General features: G+C 55.6%; 2 protein-coding genes across 5 annotated transcripts in view; one reads left to right on the plus strand and one right to left on the minus strand.

Annotated features, from left to right (window-relative positions):
• Lrsam1 (leucine rich repeat and sterile alpha motif containing 1) overlaps nt 1-12,817 on the plus strand; it is a 37,235-nt gene extending 24,418 nt beyond the window's left edge. For 2 of the 3 annotated variants that reach the window (XM_070014058.1, XM_070014050.1), the window contains 9 exons: nt 1,458-1,545; nt 2,448-2,522; nt 4,178-4,258; nt 5,442-5,537; nt 8,187-8,285; nt 9,160-9,291; nt 10,608-10,689; nt 11,071-11,216; nt 12,183-12,817. In XM_070014058.1, the coding sequence (XP_069870159.1) occupies nt 1,458-1,545; nt 2,448-2,522; nt 4,178-4,258; nt 5,442-5,537; nt 8,187-8,285; nt 9,160-9,291; nt 10,608-10,689; nt 11,071-11,216; nt 12,183-12,305 (922 nt within the window). In that variant the 3' untranslated portion in view covers nt 12,306-12,817. The remainder of the gene's footprint in view (nt 1-1,457; nt 1,546-2,447; nt 2,523-4,177; nt 4,259-5,441; nt 5,538-8,186; nt 8,286-9,159; nt 9,292-10,607; nt 10,690-11,070; nt 11,217-12,182) is intronic. The other variant, XM_070014067.1, reaches the window with a different exon arrangement.
• Nucleotides 12,818-14,084: 1,267 nt separating this feature from the next.
• Nucleotides 14,085-22,225, minus strand: part of Niban2 (niban apoptosis regulator 2) — a 57,001-nt gene continuing 48,860 nt past the window's right edge. For both annotated transcript variants that reach the window (XM_070014094.1, XM_070014102.1), the window contains exons 9-14: nt 20,487-20,674; nt 17,032-17,187; nt 16,577-16,693; nt 16,320-16,427; nt 16,128-16,239; nt 14,085-15,916 (exon numbers count right to left, since the gene is read on the minus strand). In XM_070014094.1, the coding sequence (XP_069870195.1) occupies nt 15,312-15,916; nt 16,128-16,239; nt 16,320-16,427; nt 16,577-16,693; nt 17,032-17,187; nt 20,487-20,674 (1,286 nt within the window). In that variant the 3' untranslated portion in view covers nt 14,085-15,311. The remainder of the gene's footprint in view (nt 15,917-16,127; nt 16,240-16,319; nt 16,428-16,576; nt 16,694-17,031; nt 17,188-20,486; nt 20,675-22,225) is intronic.

Raw genomic sequence — 22,225 nt, forward strand, 5'->3', positions numbered from 1 at the left:
GGAATGTTATGTGCTAGGGGATGCATAGCTGCTTCCGTGCTGATGGCCACTTGGGTACAAAGCGCTGAGTTCACCACAGCCCTGTGGGCTTGGGGAAGGTTCCAGGTACCCAGCAGAGCAGAGGGGAAAAGCTCAGTCGGTACCTAGCTGCTCAGATCACAGTCTCACAGCCCTGGCCACCCTGCATGTTGCCCCCTCCTGGCCACCGGGTCAGCTTCCTGAGTCCTCAGATGCTGGCATCTCCCTGCTTTCCTGAGCACCAAGTCACCCAGGCATGGTGGACTCTAGTGACTAACTGTGAACCTGGGGGTGAGTTGCTTTTGCTTCCTAAGCTGTGAATTTCTTTTCAGAAAAGTGAGGTGAGCAGGCATTGGTGGTCACACCTGTAACCCTAGCTACTCAGAGCACTGAGCTCTGAGAATCATGGTTCAAACCAAGTCTGGGCAGACAAATCTGAGTGTGTGTGTGTGTGTGTGTGTGTGTGTGTGTGTGTGTGTGTGTGTGTGTGTGTGTGTGTGTGTGTGTGTGTGTGTGTGTGTGTGTGTGTGTGTGTGGTGGGTGTGTGTGTGTGTGTGCGTGCGCGCGCGCGCACGCGCCTTATTTTATTTTATTTGTTTTTTGCTGGTTGTGGGGCTTGAACTCTGGGCCTGGGCACTGTCCCTCAGCTCTTCAGCTCAAGGCTAGTACTCTACCACTTGAGCCACAGCACCACTTCCAGCTTTTTCTATTTATGTGGTGCTGAGGAATTGAACCCAGGGCCTCAAGAAAGCAAGGCAAGCACTCTACCACTGAGCCACCTTCCCAGCCCTGATAAATTTTTTAAAATTAATCAGCAAAAAAGCCATACGTTACACTTTGGCTCAGGTGGTAGAGTGTTAACCTTGAGCATAAAAGCTTAAGAACAGTACCCTTGAAGCCGCAGGAGTGGCAAAAAAAATAAAATAAAAGCGAGGTGACTTCCAGGAGCTGCCCGTGGAGCTGTTGCGGGAGCCTTAGCCTCCACCCCGGCTCCGGAAAATGGTTACAAGGGTGGAACAAGCTGAGAGCTAAGACTGAGCAGGCATGGGGTTTGAACCTGTCACAGCCTCCTAAAGGGCTGAGCCCAGAACACAGGGAAGGCAGAACACAGGGACTTTCCTCCAGCCCGGTGGCTCATGGGCAGCTTGAGGGCGCGTATGGGGCAGGGAGAGGCCAGGTATTCACCTCAGGTGGCCTTCACTGCGGGTTCAGTGGCACTGAGCCAGAGGACCTGGTGTCTCTGCCAGCTCTCAGCTCCACTGCCCTCCTCCCCAGCCAGAAGACTCAAACCCCATGTCTGCCCAGCTGAGGCCTTGCCCCCAGCAGGAGCGCTGGCAGTACTGCTGGGCGGAAAAATGATTCTCTTGGTCTCCTCCAAGACACCTAGCACAGAGCAGGTGCTCAGGAGATGTTGAGTGACAGAGCTGTCTTTCTGGCAGCATGGCTGAAATGGATGAGCGGTTCCAGCAGATTCTGTCATGGCAGCAGATGGATCAGAACAAAGCCATCAGCCAGATCTTACAGGAGGTAAGCCTTGGGCCAGGGGTGCTGGACAGGGATCCTGACCTAGACCTCACGTAAGACCCAGGGACTTTGAGACACTGGAGCTGTGCTAACATCAGGATCCAAGGGTCAGGGGGCTGAGACACCCAGAGGTGTCTGGGCCCTGAACCTAAAGAAGCAGCCCTGCCTGTCCCCATGGGTCACCTAGCCCTGCCCCAATCTCTCTGTTCTCCCAAAGTGACATGACGTGGTATCTGTAAGCCTTGTCAGAGACCTGTCACTCCAGGTACCTGCCCCTGGTGGTCTCCCCCCTCCCCCCGCCCCGTGTCAGCCAGTCATAGCTCTGAGCCTCTTCCTCATCAGGGACATGATAGCAGAAGCAGGCTCGCCTTTAGCTACTGTAAAAGAGTGGGACTGTTTTGAAAATTTAAGTAAGTTAGACAGTAGTCTCTCTCTCTCTCTCTCTCTCTCTCTCTCTCTCTCTCTCTCTCTCTCTCTCTCTCTCTCTCTCTCTCTCTCTTTCTCTCTTTCTCTCCCTCTCTCTCTTGTGCCAGTCCTGGGGCTTGAACTCAGGGCTGGCTCTATCTCTGAGCTATTTTTTTTGCTCAAGGTTAGCACTCTACCTCTTGAGCCACAGCACTGCTTCTGGCTTTTGTTTTGGTAGTTTACTGGAGATAAGAGTTTCATAGACTTTCCTGCCTGGGCAGACTTTGAACCACTGTCCTCAGAACATCTCAGCCCCCTGAATAGCCAGGCTTACAGGAATGAGTCACTGGCGCCTGGCCTAGTTTCTCTCTCTTAAGAAGCATAGGAATTACCTACACCAGAATACACAGATCTGACCCCCAGATGGCTCCAGGGAAGGCCAGGATGCGCGGCCTGGGTTGTGCAGCCTGTGCTGAACGGCCTGGCACGGTGTCTTGTAGAGTGCCATGCAGAAGGCTGCGTTCGAGGCCCTCCAGGTGAAGAAAGACCTCATGCACCGGCAGATCAGGAACCAGGTGAGTGCTGGGTTGGAGTGCGGGGCTGCAGTCACGCAGCTGAGACCCTGCTCACCGGCTCGCCAGAGGGGCCTGCTTTGTTCCTCTCACTCCTCAGGAAGACCAGGGCTGGGCTGTTGGTGAGGGCCTGGAGATGCCCTCATCCTCGGCCCTGGCCACAGTCCTACCCAGCTGGGGTGGCCCATTCTCTGGCCGGGACATGTGTGACCGTGGGAAGCCTCTGCACTGGCCTTGGCACAGCAGGACCACAGGGGCTCCTCTCCAGGCAACTGAACAAGAGCTGGAAGCTTCCCTGGGCCGCCGTTAGCAGGGCTGAGGTGTGGCCTCTGCGTCCGAGGGCCGCACTCCCGTCAGACTCTGCTGGGGACTGTGGCGGGGCCTCAGAGCAGCTGGGGCCCAGGGAGTGGAGCAGGGCGTGCGGTGCTGCTATTGAGTGGGCTGCAGCTGGGGCCCAGCTTCCAGGCTATGGGAGCGCTCATCCCATCACACTTCCGATTCATATTTTTGCATGGTTTCCTTTCTCCTTCTCGTTGTGTTTGATCTAAACCAACTTACTTTTTTTTTTTAATTTTTTTTTTAAATTTCAGTCCCCATTGCTGGACATGAAGCTCATGCCTCTGACCAAGGGTGGGAAGGGCCAGGGGGCTCAGAGACAGAAGAGGCCCCACGGCCATGGGCAGGTCACTGTGTCCGGTGTGACCCCCCCAGACAGCTGAGAGAGTGAGCAGACCCCCGCTCTCAGGGTGGGTGGGCCCCTCGGAGCCTAGGGAAAGGGCGCTTGCTTACTTGTTCTGTGTCCTTGGGCAAGTTACTTAACCTCCCCTCGCCTGTACTGTGGGGTCAGTGATACCTCCTCATGGCCCGGGCACTGCTGAAGTGCTGCAGATAGAGCTCACAGCTTAGATATGGCAGAGTCAGGTGTTCGTAACTCCAGCCTATCATCATTCAGTCACTCCCATTGCCCTCTGCTCCCCCCACCTCCACCCCATGACAGCTACACGGTGGAGGCAAGAGGAAGGCCTCATGGTTCCAGCCCTGTGGTGCACGCCTGTAATCCTAGCTACTCAGGAGGCTGACATCTGAGAATACTGGGACTCTTATCTCCAATTAGCCACAAAAAAGCTGGAAATAGACAAGTGGCTCAAGTGGTAGAATACTAACCTTGAGAAAAACAGCTAAGGGACCAAAGGGACTGTGCCTAGGCTCTGAGTTCAAGCCCCAGTACCAGCACATGCATGCACACACACAGACACACAGCCACACAGACACACACACACACACAGACACACACACACACACACACACACTCCCAGTGGTGACCGTTAACCTCCCTCTCCTTGGATCTAGAAGGAATCCCCTCCTTCCCTGCACACCTTTATTTGCGAGCGTCCTGGGACAAGCCCTGTGCTGGGCTCTTGGCCAGCTGCAGCGACCAGGTCGACAGCATGTCATGTCCCAGGTACCCAAAGCCATGAAAGAGGATCCTTTTTACACCTCTGTGTGAGATCCCAAGTCCTACAGGTTCCCCTCCAACCCCAGCTTCCCCCCAGAAAGCTTTCTTAGACACCACCCACCTCTGGCCACCAGAGGGCAGCAGCACAAAAAAACGGCACCACGGTTAATGCAAATAAACCCCTGTCTCATCTTCTGTTTAGATTAGGTTAATAGAAACTGAGTTACTGCAGCTGACTCAGCTGGAGTTAAAGAGGAAGTCCCTGGACACAGAGGCGCTGCAGGTATGTAGGGCTCCCCTGCGCCCCTCCCACACCCCCCTGGCCCCAGGGCAGCAGCTCCTCAGCCCAGGGCCTGGGCTGCCCCAGTGACCAAGGCAGGGCTCTCAGGAGGCGGGGCGCTAGGCAGGAGGGTCAGAGGAAGGAGGTCCCCCAGACCACATCTCCGCATTTCCTTGGTTGGGGTCTGGCCGCTGCGGTGCTCCTTTCTTTAAGCCATGCTCTTCCGCTGTCTGGGCTGCATTCTCTGTGGAGGGGCTTCTCAGCATGGCCGAACCCAGGCCTGGCCCCCAGTGTCCTGCTCTCAGGAGCCAGCGGGGACGGGCAGGCTATGGTCTAGACTGTTCCTAGAGTCTGCCCGCAGGACTCGGGCAGGTGGAGAGGAAAGTTGGCCCTTTCCCTTCTCGGGCTCCCATCGCCCCCATGCACTCATGGGCCTGGATGGGACAGGTGTGTGGGGCACGTGCTTGCGCCAGCTTTTGCTCTGTCTGCCTGTCCCGGTCCCTGTCCATGCTCAACTGAGGACCACACCAGTGCACAGACAATGCCTGCTCCTAGAGGTCTGCTCAGGTGCTGCGTGACTCCAAGCATGGCCCTGCCACTCCCCTTTCTGTCCCCCTAAGATGAAGTCTTCCCATGGCATTGGGCCATTAGAGGAGGGTGACGTGGCAACAGAGCCTCAAAACAAGCTTCAGAGATGAGGAACCACCCCGCCCATCACAGCTGCAGGGCCCCCGCTGTCAGGGCCTGCGTGGGGTCCCTAAGGACAGGAGGATGAGGGGATGTGGCCACAGTGTGCATGTGTTGTCCCCCTCCCCCCTGGCCCCGTGTGGGCTCCCCTATCTCTGCCACCCTCCATTTGCTTCCACCATGTGCTCTGTGGTCAGGGAGACCATGGTTGTCATTTCTTTGTTTGCTGTTTCTCCCCACTCCATCGTCATCATCACTGGGGTCCCATGCCTGGCCCAGGAAGGGTGCCTCAGCTTTGAGGATGGGAGGTGGGGTGGATGTCAGGGCAAAGGGGGCTGGGCTTTAGCCCCCAACTTGGCCTAGGGGCGTGGGTCAGAGCCCTGAATTGAGCTGCCAACAGAACCAAGCCAGTGGGGATCCCAGGCAGCACCCGTCGCCATCCTGCGTGCCGGGGGCAAAGACTGCTCACTGCGGCCCTGGGCGTGGTCTTGTGTTGCAGGAGATGGTGTCCCAGCAGCGCTGGGCTCTCAGCTCCCTGCTCCAGCAGCTGCTCAAAGAAAAGAAGCAGCGGGAGGAAGAGCTACGGGACATCCTGGTACGTGGAGGGCTAGCATCTCTTGGCCAGATTTTCTTTCTTTTTTGTGTGTGTGGGGGTCTGGTTGTGGGGCCTGAACTCTGGGCCTGGGCGCTGTCCCTCAGCTCTTCAGCTCAAGGCTAGCGCTCTACCACTTGAGCCACAGTGCCACTTCTGGCTTTTTTCTTTTTGCTTATGTGGTACAGAGGAATTGAACCCAGGGCCTCATGCATGCAAGGCAAGCGCTCTACCACTGAGCCACCTTCCCAGCCCCTATTTAATTTTATTATTTATATTGTATTTGATTCTGGGGCTCGAACTCAGGACCTCATACTCTTGCTTGGATTCTTCACTCAAGGTGGTGTTCTACCGCTTGAGTCACACTTTTCTGCCCAGGCTGGCTTCATACCTTGATTCTCAGATCTCACCCTCCTGAAGTAGCTAGGATTATAGGCACAAGCCATACTGCATTTTTTTTTTTTTGAGGAAACACTATTGTTAATCAGGCAGTGGGTATTGGAAAGTACAAAGGAAAAGAATTTCACTTCTGAGAACTATCTACTGCTAACATTTTGTTATGTAAAGATCATAGTGCATCTTTCTATGTATATATGCCTTTCCACATAAACTGGTGCATACCCTCGTTTGGTACAGTGGCATATATCTGTAGTCCCGGCTACATAGGAGGCTGAAGCAGGAGGATCCCCTTAGGCCCAGGAGGTCATTGCTATCCTGGACAACTTAGTAAGACCCATACCTCAAAAAAAGGGAGACGGGCTGGGAAGGTGGCTCAGTGGTAGAGTGCTTGCCTTGCATGCATGAGGCCCTGGGCTCGATTCCTCAGCACCACATAAGCAGGAAAAAAAAAAGGGGAGACATGGGAGGGAGAGAAATTTGTGTTTAATAAGCAAACCTGCTCTGATCTCATCGAATGTGCTTTTCTGATGGTTTCTGGGGCCACACTGGGATGGGCTGGCCCCTGGTAGAGCATATGAGTTATTTTTAGCCTCTGTGAGGAGTGAGCTGAGTGTCTCTGAGGATTGGGCTTTGAAAACATCCGTGAGTGTTCCCTCAGAAGTGGGCTCACGTGGCCACAGCAGGCCACGAGCTTCTGGCAGGAGTGGCCCAACCTAGCCCTGTGCTGATGGCTTTGACTATAGCATGCATCAGGATGTCTGAGCCCCAGTCCTGCACATGAGGACAGAAGCCAGGCTCACCAGCCAGAGCTGAAAAGATGTGATCTCCTGCGTCACTGTAAATGTCTCCATGTCCCTAGGCCTTTGCAGGTTGAGAGGAGAGACTCGCTCCTCCAGAGAGTGCAGAGCCAAGGGGCACGTTCATGCCGTGGCAGTGAGAGGCAGCCTGCTCTTCACCAGGCCTCTCTGCCACTTTCTGCACATTGCACCGTGAGAACGGCAGCTCCAGCCGTGGGCCGCTGCCACCCTGCCCTGCCATCAGAAAGCCCCTGTTGCACAGCTAGGGGAGGAGCTCCAGCTCTGTAGACCATTTGGGGCAAGGGCACAGAGCAGGGGGTGTCACCGGGCATGGCCTATAACACTAGTAAAGGAGGCTGAGACAGGAGGGTCAAGAGTTCAGGTCAGTCTGAGCTACAGAGCCAAACTGGGTCTCAAAAACTGAAAAGCTGGGCGCTGGTGGCTCACCCCTGTAATCCTAGCTACTCAGGAGGCTGAGGTCTAAGGATCATGGTTCAAAGCCAGCTGGGGCAGGAAAGTCTATGAGACTCTTATCTCCAATTAACCACCAGAAAACCAGAAGTGGCGCTGTGGCTCAAGTGGCAGAGCGCTAGCCTTGAGCTGAAGAGCTGAGGGACAGCGCCCAGGCCCAGAGTTCAAACCCCACAACCGACAAAAAAAAAGAGACGAGAAGGGTGGGAGGCGTGACTCAGGCAGCCGATGAGCAGACGCAAGGGTCGGCAAATTTGAGTCCCCGTCTTAGACGAGAGGAGAGAAGTGGGGGAAAAGAGAGGAGAGGAGAAGAGAAGGCACAACTCTAGGCCAAGGGCAGAGGAGAGCATCTAGCTCCACAGAATCCCAGGAGGGGCTGCCCCAGGAAGCCAGGCCTGAGGGGGCTGCGCGGGACCCGCTCCCCACAGCCTGCCTGGCCCACAGCCTGTACCCACAGCTGCGCCCCTCACAGCTCCAGAGCAACAGGACACAGGCCTGGTGTGGATCGAGCCCTGACTCTAGGCAGGGAACTCATCCCTCTGAGCCTTAGTTTCCTCACCCAGGAGCTAGAACAGTCTTCACAGAGTTAGGCAGCCAAGCAAATGACTTCTTTCGGTGCCCAGCATGGTGTGGCACAGGGCTCTGTGTAGATGAATAGTGTCCCTGCTCCCTGCCTTATCCCTGTACCGAGAGTAAGTGCAGGCCGGACAGAACTCCAGGACCAGTGCTCAAGTGGAGTCCTGTGCCTGGAGCTCTGGGACAGTCCCGCCTGTGCGGGGCAAAGACAGCTGTCCCCCAAGAGGGGGTCCTTCGCAGGGGCTGGCAGAGTGTGGGACCACGTGGTATGAGAGTGTGGGGTATGTGGTGTGAGAGTCCTTTATAAAATACCAAGGGCCATCGTCTGTGTGGGTCTCAGCCAGCTCCTGGTGACTCTGCTCTTTATTTGCTGAGATGCAGCTCCAGTGACCGTGTTTGTCCTTGGCAGATGGAGTTAGAAGCCAAGAGCGAAACCAAGCAGGAGAATTACTGGCTCATCCAGTACCAGCGACTTTTGAACCAGAAGCCCCTGTCCTTGAAGCTGCAGGTGAGGAAGCGGAGGCCCTGCACATGGCTTATTCTGGGAGCGCCTTGGGTTCTCCGCAGGCTATTGACTGCCACCTGCCCGCCCCACAGACTCAGTCCATCTTCCCATTGATGGAAGCAGGCCAGATCCTTGAAGGGGCAAGAAGGGTGGTAGGAGCATTGGCTCTGGTGAGGGGAAAACGGGGGCCAGTCATTTCTGTGACCAGCAGAGACCAGAGAGCCCAGGGTGAGCTGTGTGTGCAGACAGAACTGCTGCCCGTGAAGCAGGGCAGATGTGGATCACTACCTTACACACATACACATGCATACATGTGCACACACATGCATGTGCACACATGCATACACACATATACTTCTAAAACTTCAATAAAAGTCAAGTCATAGCTGGGCGCCAATGGCTTACACTTGTAATCCTGGCTACTCAGGAGGCTGAGATCTGAGGATCACAGTTCAAAGCCAGCTGGGCAGGAAAGTCTGTGAGACTCTTATCTCCAATTAACCATCTGAAAACCAGAAGTGGAAGTATGGCTCAATGTGGTAGAGTGCTCGCCTTGAGCAGAGGAGCTCAGGGACAGTGCTCAGGCTCTGAGTTCAAGCCCCACCACTGGCAAAAAGAAAAAAAAATAAAAATCAAGTCATTTTCTATTATCCTCTGGAAAGTTACTTTTCTCTGGAATACGGTGCTAAACTCGGCGCTGAGCACTTGCTGAGCAGGTGCTCTACCACTTGTACCACTCTTCCATCCCCCCATTTTATTTTGGGGAAAAATCCCCAGGATGCATTCCATGCGTGCTGCTCAGTACTGTGCTCACCCTCGTGTTTGCTTTTCCCTCTGGGCTGCTGCCCCTTGGCCTTCTTCGCGGCCTGTCCTGCAGGAAGGAAGCTTGGAGCGCCCGCTGGCGGCCCTCCTGGTGGAGCTGTCTGCCGAGCACTACCTGCCCATCTTCGCCCACCACCGCGTATCTCTGGACATGCTGTGCCACATGAGCCCCGGGGACCTGGCCAAGGTAGGAAGCAGCAGCCCAGGGAGGCCGGGGAGGCTGGACTTGCTCTTTATGTGGTTCACAGCAGAGCCCATCCTGATGAAATGTCCAGAACACCTGCCCCCTCGCCCCCAGCCAATCATGTGCTCAGCCTGCCACCTAGCTATGAAAATCAGAAATGTAGCCAAGACTGGAGGCCACACCTGTAGTCCTAGTACATGGGAGGCTGAAGAAAACAGATCACAAGGTCAAGACCAGCCTGGGTTACATAGCCAGACCTTTCTTTAAAAAGAAAGAAGGAAGGAGGGAGGGAGGAAAGGAAGGAGGAAAAGAAAGAAAAAAGAGTCAGGTGTTGGTAGCTCACACCTGTAATCTTGGCTACTAAGGAGGCTGAAATCTGAAGATTGCTGTTTAAAGCCAGCCTGAGCAGGAAAGTCCATGAGACTCATCTTTAATAAAACTACTTTTTAAAAAAAGCCAAAATTAGAGCTGTGGCTCAAGTAGTAGAATGCTAGCTTTGAAGCTCAGGAACAGTGCCCAGCCTCAAGTTCAAGCCCCAGGACAGGCACAGAAAAGAAGAGAGAAGAAAAAAATCAGAGCCTGGCACCAGTAGTTCACCTCTGTAATCCTAGCTACTTGGGAGGCTGAGAGTAGAAGGATTGAGAGTTGAGGCCAGCTTGGGCAGAAAAGTTCGGCAAATAACTACCAGAAAAGCAGGGCTAGCAGTATATAGCAGTATATAGCAGTCTAGCCAGCACAAGGCCCTAAGTCCAAAACCAGCCCCTCCAACAAGAGAACCAGAAATGTGGGTCCCAGACACCCACCTTGTTCAGATCGGACTTTAGCTATAGGGCTTGGGGATGGTCTGGGTCAGCCCCAGCCTGCCCCACCAGGTCACAGGCATAACCTCGGCAGTGCCTGAGCCCTGGATAGGGCTGAGGGCCTTTCATCAGATCACCCCCTTACTCTTCAGAGTAGGGCAAGCTGGGCCACAATGCCTCTGGGCTGTGTGGCTCCGGTGCTGCTGCTTCTGGGCAGCATGGCCTCAGTGGCCTCTCCTCAGCCTCTTCTGGCCTCAAGGATGGTGATTGGAGGTCCCAGGGGTGGTGTGATGCACGGGTGTCAGTCTGTGCCGCCACCAGCATGGTCCCACCTCTGCAGCGCCAGCTGCCCCGGCGCTGAGCCGGTCACCCGCACAGCTGGGGTCCCGCTCTGTCACCTGCTGACCCCAGGACCCTGGCCACCAGAGGCTGGGGATGGGGCGGTCCCATGGGCCTAGGCGGCAGAGTGGCCCCGCCCAGCCCGGGCTGCCACAGTTTCCCTCCGTTTCTCTGCCACAGATGGGTGTCTCAGAAGCTGGCCTGCAGCATGAGATCCTGCAGAAGGCCCGGGACCTGTTGGACGTAGCCAGGATCCAGCCAGGTACTGGCTGGCAGAAGGGCAGGGCGGGCTCACTAGGGCTGTGCTGGGAAAGGGGTAGAGGGAGAGGAAGGGGCAGCCTTGGGGGCAGCCTGGCAGAGGAGCCAAGGGCTCCACTAGCCCAAGGCTGTGTGGCCCTGACAAGTAATGTTCCCACTCTGAGCCTCAGATTTCTCACCCTGACAGTGACCGTCAGTCATGCTGCAGGGTGGCTGTGAAGGGTCCTGGGCACCTTCGGAACTAGAAGCCCCTGTTACCAGCACTCTGCCGTGTGTGCCAGCACAGATGACAGGGCCGAGGCCTCGCTCCCACTTCACAGCTGGCCTTGAGGGTTGAGGTCATCCGCCAGTGACCCCCAGCTTGCCTGTCCCTTTGACTCCACAGAGCTGAAGCCAACCAAGGATGAGGTCGTCGGGGCCCTGGAGCCCCTCCCTGCCCCCCAGGAGCCTCCTGAGTCAGTGAGGCCTTCAGCGCCCCCTGCCGAGCTGGAGGGACAGGCCTCCGAGTGCGTCGTGTGCCTGGAACGGGAGGTGAGTGGGCACCGGGACCCTGCAGGGCGCGGCCTTGACCAGCCAGTCCTTCCTCCTCAGCCTCGCTGGACACATGGATTTGTTTGTAAGCAGTTCCCTAGTGACGTGAGCACATGATGTCACATCAGCTCCGTGGCCCAAACGTAGCAATGCTAACGCTGTTTGCTCTTTTTTTTTTTCTTTTCTTCATAAGAGGAAAATTTTTTCTCCATCTTACTTAGGGGAAATCTATCATGGAAGAGCAACAGCCTGGCTTTTCCTGCCAAAGTTTTTCAAAAGCTGTCGAATTAGCACGCTTTATTATTATTGTTGTTGTTGTTGCCGAGAGCAAACCCGGCAGTGTGTAGAGTACAGGTCCGTCCTTGCCTCCCCGACGGAATCCTACACAGAAAACAGCTGTGCTGGCCGAGAGCCAGCAGCGGTGTCGAGTCCCAGCCCCTTCCCATGGCCGTGGAGACGGCTCCCAGTTTCTTGATGTTACAGATAGCTTTGAAGAGTTTGGAGCACATCCTTGAGGATTTTCTCAGGATACACGCCTAAGTGTGCTTACAGGGCTCTCAATCCATAAAGTCGCAGTCCTTCTACACCAGGAGTTCAGGGGCTGTCCAACAACAACAAAAAAATTACCAAGAGAGACTGGGATACAGCTCACGGGCCGAGCACTTGACTGGTCCCATCCCCAGCACTGGAAAAGAAAAGAAAAAGGTTGGGGATGGCCACAGAGCTATAGGCACAAAACTGAACAGACTGGCTAGGTTTTCACGTCTGTGGCACACGTTCATGCATGTCTGCTACGTGTGAGTAGCTCATGGTGGCCACACCACAAGGTTATTTTACTTACTTTGGTGGTACTGGGGTTTGAACTTGCAATTTCTAGGCAGCCACCCTCACTCTGTGAGTCGGCCCAGCCCCCATCTCACCAGCGTTCTAAGCTAAAGCCTCAGCTTGCCGCTGCTCTCTCCCCAGGCCCAGATGATCTTCCTCACCTGTGGCCATGTCTGCTGCTGCCAGCGGTGCTGCCAGCCGCTGCGCACCTGCCCGCTGTGCCGCCAGGAGATCACCCAGTGCCTGCGGATCTACCACAGCTGAGCACACAGCCAGGCGCAGCTGGAGCTCAGCGCAGCCTGCACCAAAGCAGGCCCAGGCTGCCGTCCGCACATCCCTACCCCACCCAGAATAGGACCAGGCCGGCCTGGGCCTCTCCCCGCTGCTGCTCATGGGATGTAGCTGCTAGCCGGAACGCTGAGAGGAAGCCGGGGCAGCGCAGCTGGTGAGAGGCCAGGGTGTGGAGAGGCGGCTGTGCCATCAGTGAGGTTCCGAGACGAACACCAGAGCCAAGCCGCGGTTCCATCCCCATCCCCACCCCCACCCTGCCTCTCAGAGCACTCTATTCCGTCCTCATCTGTGCAGCCCACCCAGCTGTCCCTGGCCTGAGCAGGGGAGGTCATCCAGCTAGGACAGGGAGCCACACAGGCCTGCACCCTAGTTCCCCTCTGCTGCTCCCTGAGCATGTCCTACCTGCTCTCCACCCTACCTCACTCAGACAGCTCAGCCTGAAGCAGCAAACATCAATAAAGCCATTAGCTGCTCCTTTCCTGTTACCCTTGGGTCCACAGGGAGCTGGGAGTGGGTATGGGGTAACTCAGCTGCAGCACCCTGATCAGAGGGAGAAGGTACAGCTGTCGAGAGCCAGGGCCTGAGTGGCCCCTTTATCTCTGAGCTGCTGGTGCACCAAGGCCTGGGGCTGGGGCTGGGGCTGGGAGGGGTGAGTGCCTGGGACCCTGGCTGCAATTGCAGTGAGTACAGCCTCCTGGAAGCATCCCGTCTTAGCCTGCTCTGTTGTGCCTTGGGGATCATCAGAAAACTTTAGGCACCTGAAGCCAGGTACACTCATCATGTGGTTTCTGACAGGTGGTTTGGAGGCAAGGGGCAGGCCAGCTGGGCCTGCTGCACTCAGTGCTGGCCTTCAGGCTGGTTTCTCCATCCATCCCTCCATCCAGTACAGGATCTGTGCTTCAGCTGCCAGCCACCAGGCGGTGCTGAGTGCTCAGGAACAGTGCCAAGAAGGTGATGGGCCCCAGGGTGGCCAGGAGGGCCCCGCCCTTGTGGGCGTCAGTTTCTCTAATTGGGACCACCTACCTTGCAGTGCCCTCTGAAGTGTTCAGGCCTGCGTTCTAGGGAGAAGCTTGTCTCCTCTTCCCTTGTCTCCACTCTTTCCCACCTCAGGTTAGCTTGGACAGGAGGGGAGACTGAGGCCTGAGGTAGGTCTCACGACTTTATGGAGCACTATTTAGGCGGGGGGGGGGGGGGGTCTCACGAGAGCTCAGGCAGCAAGGTCTTTTGCCACCCCCTATTCTAGTCAAGGAGCTTGAGCTCAGAGTTTGAAACTTGCCAAAGACAACAGCATGGTCCTGGCTGAACCCCTGGCCTTGGCCACCATGGACAGACTGACCAGGAAAGCCAACGCCTGCAGGTGCCTGGCCGTGCCAGCATCTCCAAGGGACATCTGCACTCCACCAGCATCAGAGGATGGGGGTCTCCGTGTCAACCCCAGCCAGTGTCCTGTCCCCCCTTGTCCTCCATGTAAAGAGGACGGCCTACAGTGAGAGTTCAACCAGTACCAGCCTAAATCAGATCCTCAAGAGCTGGCAAGGCTGGCTACACCCCAGGGCCCTGAGCAGCCACCAGGGAGCCTGGCCCTATAACCCAGGAGCTCTGAGCCTGGACAAGTCTCGTCTGTTTCCTCCTCTGTAAAATGGCACAGGAACTCCACCATGAATCTCATGGTGCCTGGTCGAGCCAGAACACCAGGTTTGGAGGCTCAGTCCCTGCCCAGCCCCTCCCCCTAGCACCACACAGAGAGCAAGCTTTAAATAAAGCATTTATTGATTAGCAGAAGCATAAACAGTTTGCATAGTATTCTCAATACCACATCTGGGAAGGATGATCAAAACCCCAAGGCACTAGAGAGCATGGAAGAGATCAGAGACTGGATCAGATGGGGGCTAGGGACTAGGCGTCCCTGAGCCCCAGCCTCGTCCTGGGGTGAAGGCGCCCTGTCCAGGGGGAGCCTGGACTTCACTGGGAACAATTTCCACCCTGCCCTCCTTTCTATCCCCAGCAGCAGAGCAGAGTCTGAGGAAGTAGGAGGAGTGGTCGGGGGGGGCCTGTCAAGTTGGGGTAACCTTGACTTAACCCTGTGCCCAGGAATTGGAAGCTAGGGAAGGGCCAACAACAGCCAAGACCAAAGTGACTCACAAAGACAGGCTCAGAACTGTCCGGGTGACACTCCGTGTCCTGGGGAGCCACCCCCCCCCCGCCTCTCCGGAGCCCCTCCAGCTTCCTGTGGGCAGTGAGTAGTACCTTGGAGGATGCCAAAGCCACCAAGCCCTCCACTGGCACAGAGGGAACCCCAAGACTGGAGAGTCCCCCACAGGCCACGCCCCATTGCAAGTGACCTTCACTCTGTCACCTCCTCTCACTCAGCCCCGCTGGTCCCCAGAGACCAGCTCCTCCCTTCCCCTCACACTGCCCCTCCACACCTTCCAGCACATTCCAGCCTTCCTCATTTCATCCCCAGGCCCCTGGCCCTCCTCCTAGGAGACCCCACCCCAATACCTCCCTAGCACTCCTGCGGCCAAGCCCTCCCCCTCCTTGGCTTCTCAGCCATGGGTGAACCCTCCTGGCTTGGGGGGGACAAATAGGGCAGAGGACAGGACAGAGGGCCTGGGTGCTCATCTCCCTCTCCCCTTCCTCCCCACGTTGGAGGGGGGCGCGCGAGAGAGGACTTTGCCCCAAGCACTGAAGCTCTGGCTCCCCCAGAAGATAGCAAGAGCCATCATGAAGGGAATAGAGGTGACAGCCAGGGCAGGATGGAGGCGCTCCCCAGCTGTGCCCAGCCCCCCCAAAGTGAAACCTTGAAACCAGCCCCTGCCTTCGAGGTGAGCCCGCAGAAGAGCAAAGAGGGGCACCCCAGCCTGCCCACCTCCACCCCCGCTGCCACGCTGCCCCGGCTGGGGCCTCGCGGGAGCCGAGCCCGCCATGTCTCGGGGGTGCAGCCCCTCGCGGTGTCCCCAAGGGAACAGGGCGACCAGACTAGAACTCCGTCTGCACCCCAGCGCTGTCCTCGGTGGTGGTGTGGATGGGGGGGCGGCTGCCAGGGCTGGTCACCTGCTCCCCGGTCTCCTGGTCACTGGGCTTGGGGGGCTCGAGGTCCATAGCCTTTCCCGGTGAGGGATGCCGGAGGGGTGAAGCGGGCGGTGAGGCGGCCTGGGGGGCGGCCCTGGGCTGGGGGCTCTCCTGGGCAGGAGCCCCGTTGAGCAGGGGGCCAGCTGGCGGGGGGCTCTCAGCCCGCAGATCCTGAGCCAAGAGGCCGCGGAGCTCGGTGACACTGTCCGGGGACGCAGGGGACGGCGGCTCAGAGCCAGCCTGCAAGGGCAGCGCGGCTTCCTCGTCCTGGACCACAGACATCACCTGCTTGGCCCGACGGCGCTTCTCAGAGGGGGTGACTGCATCGGGGGCCCCCAGGCCGGGGCTGCCGCTGCTTCCCCCGCTGTCTTCACCACTGTCGCCGCCATACTGCTCACCCCAGTCGATGGGGGCGCCCTCGGCCAGCAGGTGCAGGTTGGGGTCGCTGTTGTGCATGACCATGCTGTCCCGGTACAGGTTGTGCTTGCGCTGGACGGCGGCCTCCTTCACAGCTGCAGAAGACAGCCGGGCGGGAGGCTCAGCCTGGCACCCCGGGCCCAGCCCCATGCCCGCAGGGACCCTGCCTCTTCACAGATGTGTCATCCTCACGGCTGGAGGTGGCTGTGGTGGCTCCAGCCCAGGTCCCCCCTCTGACCGCCCCCAGCCGCGCCCCGAGAACCCAGGCGGCCTTGAGCCTCCTCAGCCCGGCCCAGGCCCGCTCACCCTGCAGGATGTCCTTCATGACCGTCTGCAGCACCACCTCCTCGTACGTGTTCTCCACCAGGAGGAACCGGGCGAAGTCCTCGAAGATCAGCTCCTGGAAGCGGGGCAGCTCCTGGGGACGGGGTGGGGGGAGGCGGCCGGTCAGAGGGGCAGAGGGGCCCTGCCCGGGGGCAGAGGGGCGCAGGCGCTCACCGACTTGCAGGTGGGGGCCAGCTTCTTGAGCAGGAAGGGGATGGCGATCTGCAGCAGCGCCTCCCGGAAGAACTTCTTACGCACAGAGCTGCTGTCATAGTCATATTTCTGAAGGGAAGTTGGGGAGCAGCGTTAGGGGGCCGGAGGTCCGTGGTCCCTTCCCCCACCCCAGCCTGGTGGGAAGGTGGAGGCCAGAGCCTCCCCCTGCACACAGCAGGACGGCAGCACCCGGGCCCGGCCCACAGGGGGGCCCTCACCTTCAGCACTCGCTCCAGGATCCGCTGGATGGATTTGCACAGCTCCTCCTTGGTGGGCCCCTTCCCCAGCTCCTGGTGCAGAAGCGTCTCAAAGGTGTACACCGCGTTGTCCATTTGCTGCAGGGCACAGCATGGGGCACGTAAGGCCCCGCCTTGCTGGTGGCTGAGAGGCTCGGCCAGCCCCCCACCCCAGGCCTGCCAGGAGGGGGTGCTAGTTCACATGTTCACTGAGTGCATGCTGCACGCCTGGCACGGTGCTGGGCACCAGGGCCAATGCCCGCCTTGAGAGAACAGGAAGGGGTCACTAGGCCGTCCGGACATGGCAGAGCAGCATCAGCCAGGTGACGCGGGAGGAGGTGTAAGGGTGCTGGCTGCGCATGGGAGAGGCCAGGGACGGGCCCCCGTGGAAGGTGGTAGCAGGGGCGGGGCCAGCTGGGACAGAGCCTGGGGCTCACCTCGCGCATGTGGATCTGGGCTCGCTGCTTGAACGCAGACGTGCTGGACACATCGAAGCGCTGCTGCAGCCCGTCGAGCCGCAGTGGCTCCATCTTCTCGTAGCAGCTCTGCATCTTCAGGGGGTGGAAGGCCAGCTGGGACAGCTTCTCCATGTACTGCAGGGGCAGGAGCGAGGGGGCAGGGGCTGAGCTGGGGCCCCCCGAGCAGCCTACACCTGGGCAGGGCCCCTGCATCGGCCACCAGGCTGGCCTCCTAAGGATGGGGCTATGGCCAGGCTGGGGGCGCTCAGGCCAAGAGGAAGGGGCATTTGGAGGCAAAGGGAGTATGGTCTGCCAGCACAGTGCTGCCCAGGCCAACCTGGGCTCTGAGACACACTTCTCTTCCATTCTGGGGGGCTAAGACTTCTGGGGTACCCTCTCCCTCTGAGTATCAGTGTCTTCAGCCTCCAAATAAGAAGATCACTTTTCAAGTCCTTTCTGACTCTCAAAGTCTGGTTATTAGCCAGGTGTCTGGCTCACACCTGTAATCTACCTACTCAAAGGCTGAGGTCTGAGGATCACAGTTCAAAGCCAACAGGGACAGGAAAGTCTGTAAGAGTCTTAGCTCCAATTAACTACCAGAAAACTGGAAGTGGTGCTGTGGCTCAAAGTAGTAGAGCATTAGCCTTGAGAAAAATAACTCAGGGACAGCACCCAGGCCTTGAGTTCAAGCCCCACAACCACCACCAACAAAAAGTGAGTATTATTGTCTGTGAACTCACAATTTGCAGTGTAGAGGAGGCGGCAAAGATACAAAACAGATTATATCTGCACTGACTGTCTGTGTGGGTTCCATGCAGCTAGCTACCCCAGCAGGACATTCACCCTGAGAACCAAGTAACTGAGGCCAAGAAAGGGAAGGACTTCCTATGTTTGTAGGGTAGGGGAATGGCTGACTCTACCTCATTCATCACACTGCTCAGACCTAAAGCTTACCTTTCTTCCTCCTTATTAGTGTATTTTCATTTGTTTCTGGTAGTGTCAGGGTTTGAAGTAAGGCCTTGCACTTGCTAGGCAGGTGCGCTACCACTTAAGCCATGCCACAGCCATCTTTTTTCTTTTCCTTTCATTATTAAAAAAAATTTTTTTTGGTTAGATGTGGGGCTTGAACTCAGGGCCTGGGCATTGTCCCTGAGCTTTTTCCCCCTGAGCCTAGTGCTCTATCACTTTGAGTCTCCGCTCCACTTCCAGTTTTCTGGTAGTTAATTGGAGATAAGAATCTCACACTTTCTTGTCTGGACTGGCTTTGAAACAGCTCCTCAGCACTCAGCCTTTGAGTAGGCAGGATTATAGGTGTGAACCATCAGCACTAGGCTTTTTTCCTTTTATTTTTTATGCAAGTACTGGGGCTTCAATGCAGGGCCTCCTCTGTTTGTATGGCTTTTCTGTTCAAGGATGGCATTCTACCACTAAGTCACAGCCTCCGGCTGTGGTTTTTTTGTTTTTGTTTTTGTCTGGCATGGAGCTTGAACTCTTGGCCTGAACGCTGTCTCTCAGCTCTTCAGCTAAAGGGTAGTGCTCTACCACTTGAGCTACAGCGCACTTCCAGTTTTCTAATTGGCTTATTGGAGATAGGATTCTCTTGGACCTTCATGCCCACGGTGGCTTTGAACCATGATCCTCAGATCTCAGACTCCTGAGTAGGATTACAGGTGTGAGCCACCAGCCCCTGGCTCCTGCTTCTTTTTTTATTATTAATATACTTTATTGTTATTATAATGGTGATGTACAGAGGGATTACAGTTATATGAGTCAGATAATGAGTACATTTCCTTTTATACAATGTCTCTAGCTCCCTCACTCTCTCCTGGTCCCTCCCTCCCCTCTCCACCCACGAGTTGTACTTTACTTTTATCCGTATCCAGTGAGCTCCACTGCTGCACTTTTTCAAACTTTTTCCCTTGAGTTCTGTACCATCCTCCCAAGCTTTCCCAAGAAACACACTTGAAGCAGGGCACGGTGGCTCATGCCTATAATCCTGGCTACTCAGGAGGCTGGGATCTGAGGATCACTGTTCAAAGCCAGCCCAGGCAGGAAAGTTCAGGAGACTCGTTTTTTGTTGGGGGGGGGGGGTCCAGTCGTGGGGCCTGAACTCTGGGCCCTGTCCCTCAGCTCTTCAGCTCAAGGCTAGCGCTCTACCACTTGAGCTACAGCGCCACTTCTGGCTTTTTTCTTTTTGCTTATGTGGTGCTGAGGAATCGAACCCAGGGCCTCATGCGTGCAAGGCAAGCGCTCTACCACTGAGCCACCTTCCCAGCCCTGTCCATGAGACTCTTATCTCCAATTAACCACCAGAAAAACTGGAAGTGGAGCTGAGGCTCAAAGTGGCAGAGCACTCACCTTGAGCTGAAGAGCTCAGGGACGGTGCCCAGACCCAGAGTTCAAGCCCCACAACCGACAAGAAAGAAAAGAAAGAAAGAAAGAAAGAAAGAAAGAAAGAAAGAAAGAAAGAAAGAAAGAAAGAAAGAAAGAAAGAAAGAAAGAAAGAAAGAAAGAAAGAAAGAAAGAAAGAAAGAAAGACACTTGAATATACCATACATAAGGAAAAGACAGAATCATTAAAAAAACTAAAAAGAAAAAAACCCTAAAAATTAAGAAAAAAAATTTAAAAAAGAACAGAGGTCTCTTGTTTCTATATCTTGGCGTTCATTTTGATATGTACATTTTTATATAAATATGAAGAGGCTCTTAGGCATTGCACCTTCGTGTTTCTCTCCTAAAAGTGTCCTCTTTTGGTCTCACTGGGTATAAATATCCAGTGTATTTTAGATCTCATTTCTGCACATGAGAACATGAATTCTTTGTCTCTCTGAGCTTGGCTTACCTCACTTAACATGATTTGTTCTAGTTCTATCCATTTCTCTGCCAACGACAGCATTTTATTCTTTCTAATGGCTGTATAAAATTCCATTGTGTATAGGTACCACATGTTTCGGGTCCACTAATCTATTGTTTTTGCTTTATTTTTGAATAAAGCAAATTTTCTCCAGACCTTAAGACCATGATCCTCCCATCTATGCCTCCCAGTAGCTAGAATGACACGTACACAGCACAGTGCCCTGGATTTGTCTGTTGAGATAGGGTCTCACTAACTTTTTGCCAGGGCTGGCCTTGAACCTTGATTCTCCTAAATGCCAGCTTCCATGTAGCTGGGATTAAAGGCACAAGCCACTGTACCTGGCTGAATTCTTTATATTTTAGCAATCCTCTTGCTTTAGTTATAAGGGCTGACGGCAGAAGGTCATGGCACTCTCTAACTGCTAGTCCCAACTAGGGCTGGGGAGGGCTTTGTGTTGGGTCTGTGCCCCTGGTGCCTGTGTGTAGGCACCGCCAGAGCAGGGCAGCCCCGCCCATGCCAAGCCGCACAGCCAATGCCCTGGGCGCGTGTGGGAGACTGACACCCACCCAGGCCTTACCTCGCCCAGTTTGTCGATGCCGCCCTCGTTGATGACATTCAGGTTCATGTCCGTGACCTCCTTGAAGAAGACGTCGCGAACCTCAGCGAAGCCCTGGCTGGTGGGCGCCATCAGGGCCTCCAGGATGGATGGGATGTAGGGCTGAACGTGGTTCCGCACGCACACCTCGGCCTTCGGGAGGATAAAGGCTGTGCCCAGAGGGAGCCAGGTCAGCAGAGGCATCTGCCAAGTGGGTGGCACTGGCGACAGACATTTCCCGCCAAGCCAGAGCTCCATGCAGTAAAACTACCGGCTCATCCTGACTGGGGAACTGACATACTTGACACTGTGGGTCCAAAGGCGTCAGCCATGCTCGGCTTAGCTAAAAGCAGAGAAAATCTTCATCTTTGGGGACCTAGCTCGTTCATTTAAATACCAAACAAAACAAGTACAGGCTTCAGTGGCTCACATCTGAAATACTCCTTGAGAGGCTTAAGAACAGGAGGATCAAGATTCCAACCCAGCACCTGGCATGCACGGGAGTCCTCTCCTCAACCACAGCTGGAAGCTGGGTGTGGCGCTGTGAGCCTGTCATCCTAGCTGCCAGGGGAAGGCAAAAGGCTGTGGACTGCCGTTCAGAGGCACTTCCAGACAGGAAGCCAGCTGGTACTTCACATTACTGATACAAAAGAGGCTGGAGGCTCAGAGTGGAGCCCCTGCCTACCAAGCATAATGTCCTGAGTTGAGTCCTAGTACGTATCCCCTGAAAACAGATAAAAGTATCTTTTTTTTTTTTTTTTTGTCGGTCATGGGGCCTGAACTCTGGGCCTCGGCGCTGTCCCTCAGCTCTTCAGCTCAAGACTAATGCTCTACCACTTGAGCCATAGCACCACTATGGCTTTTTCTGATTATGTGGTGCTGAGGAATCGAACCCAGGGCTTCATGCATGCGAGGCAAGTATTCTACCACTGAGCCACCTTCCCAGCCCAGACAAAAATATCTTAATAAGCTGGGTGTCAGTGGCTCACGCCTGTAATCCTAGCTACTCAAGAGGCTGAGATCTGAGCATCAGTGTTCAAAGCCAGCCTGGGAAGGAAAGTCCATGGAATTCTTATCTCCAATAAACCACTCAGAAAACTGGAGTGCGCTGTGGCTCAGGTGGTAGAGCGCTAGCCTTGAGCTGAAGAGCTGAGGGACAGCGCCCAGAGCCAGAGTTCAAACCCCATGACCAAAAAAAAAAATCTTAATAAATAAATTTAAGGAACTCTTTGCTTAAAAAAAAAAAAAACCCAGCCCCTAGCTGGGTGTTGGTGGCTCACGCCTATAGTCATAGCTACTTAGAAGGCTGAGATCTGAAGATCACGGTTTGAAGGCAGCCAGGCAGGAAAGGCTGTGAGATTTTTTTTTTTTTTTGCAAGTCCTGGAGTTTGAACTCAGGGCCTGGGCATTGTCCCTGAGCTTCTTTTGCTCAAGGCTAGCACTCTACCATTTGAGCCACAGCACCACTTCTGGCTTTTTCTGTGTATGTGGTGCTGAGGAATGGAACCCAGGGCTCCATGCATGCTAGGCAAGCACTCTACCACTGAGCCACCTTCCCAGCCCCAGCCATGAGGACTCTTATCTCCAATGAACCACCTGAAAACTGGAAGTGGAGTTGTGGCTCCAAGTGGTGGAACTGGCCTTAAGCAAAAACCTCAGGGATAGCGCCCAGGCCCTGCGTTCAAGCCCCATGACTACCAAAAAAAATTGAGCCCCTGCTC

The sequence above is a fragment of the Dipodomys merriami genome, unplaced genomic scaffold (genome assembly GCF_024711535.1).
Source record: "Dipodomys merriami isolate MVZ:Mamm:240054 unplaced genomic scaffold, mDipMer1.0.p SCAF_11, whole genome shotgun sequence".
NCBI lineage: Eukaryota > Metazoa > Chordata > Mammalia > Rodentia > Heteromyidae > Dipodomys > Dipodomys merriami.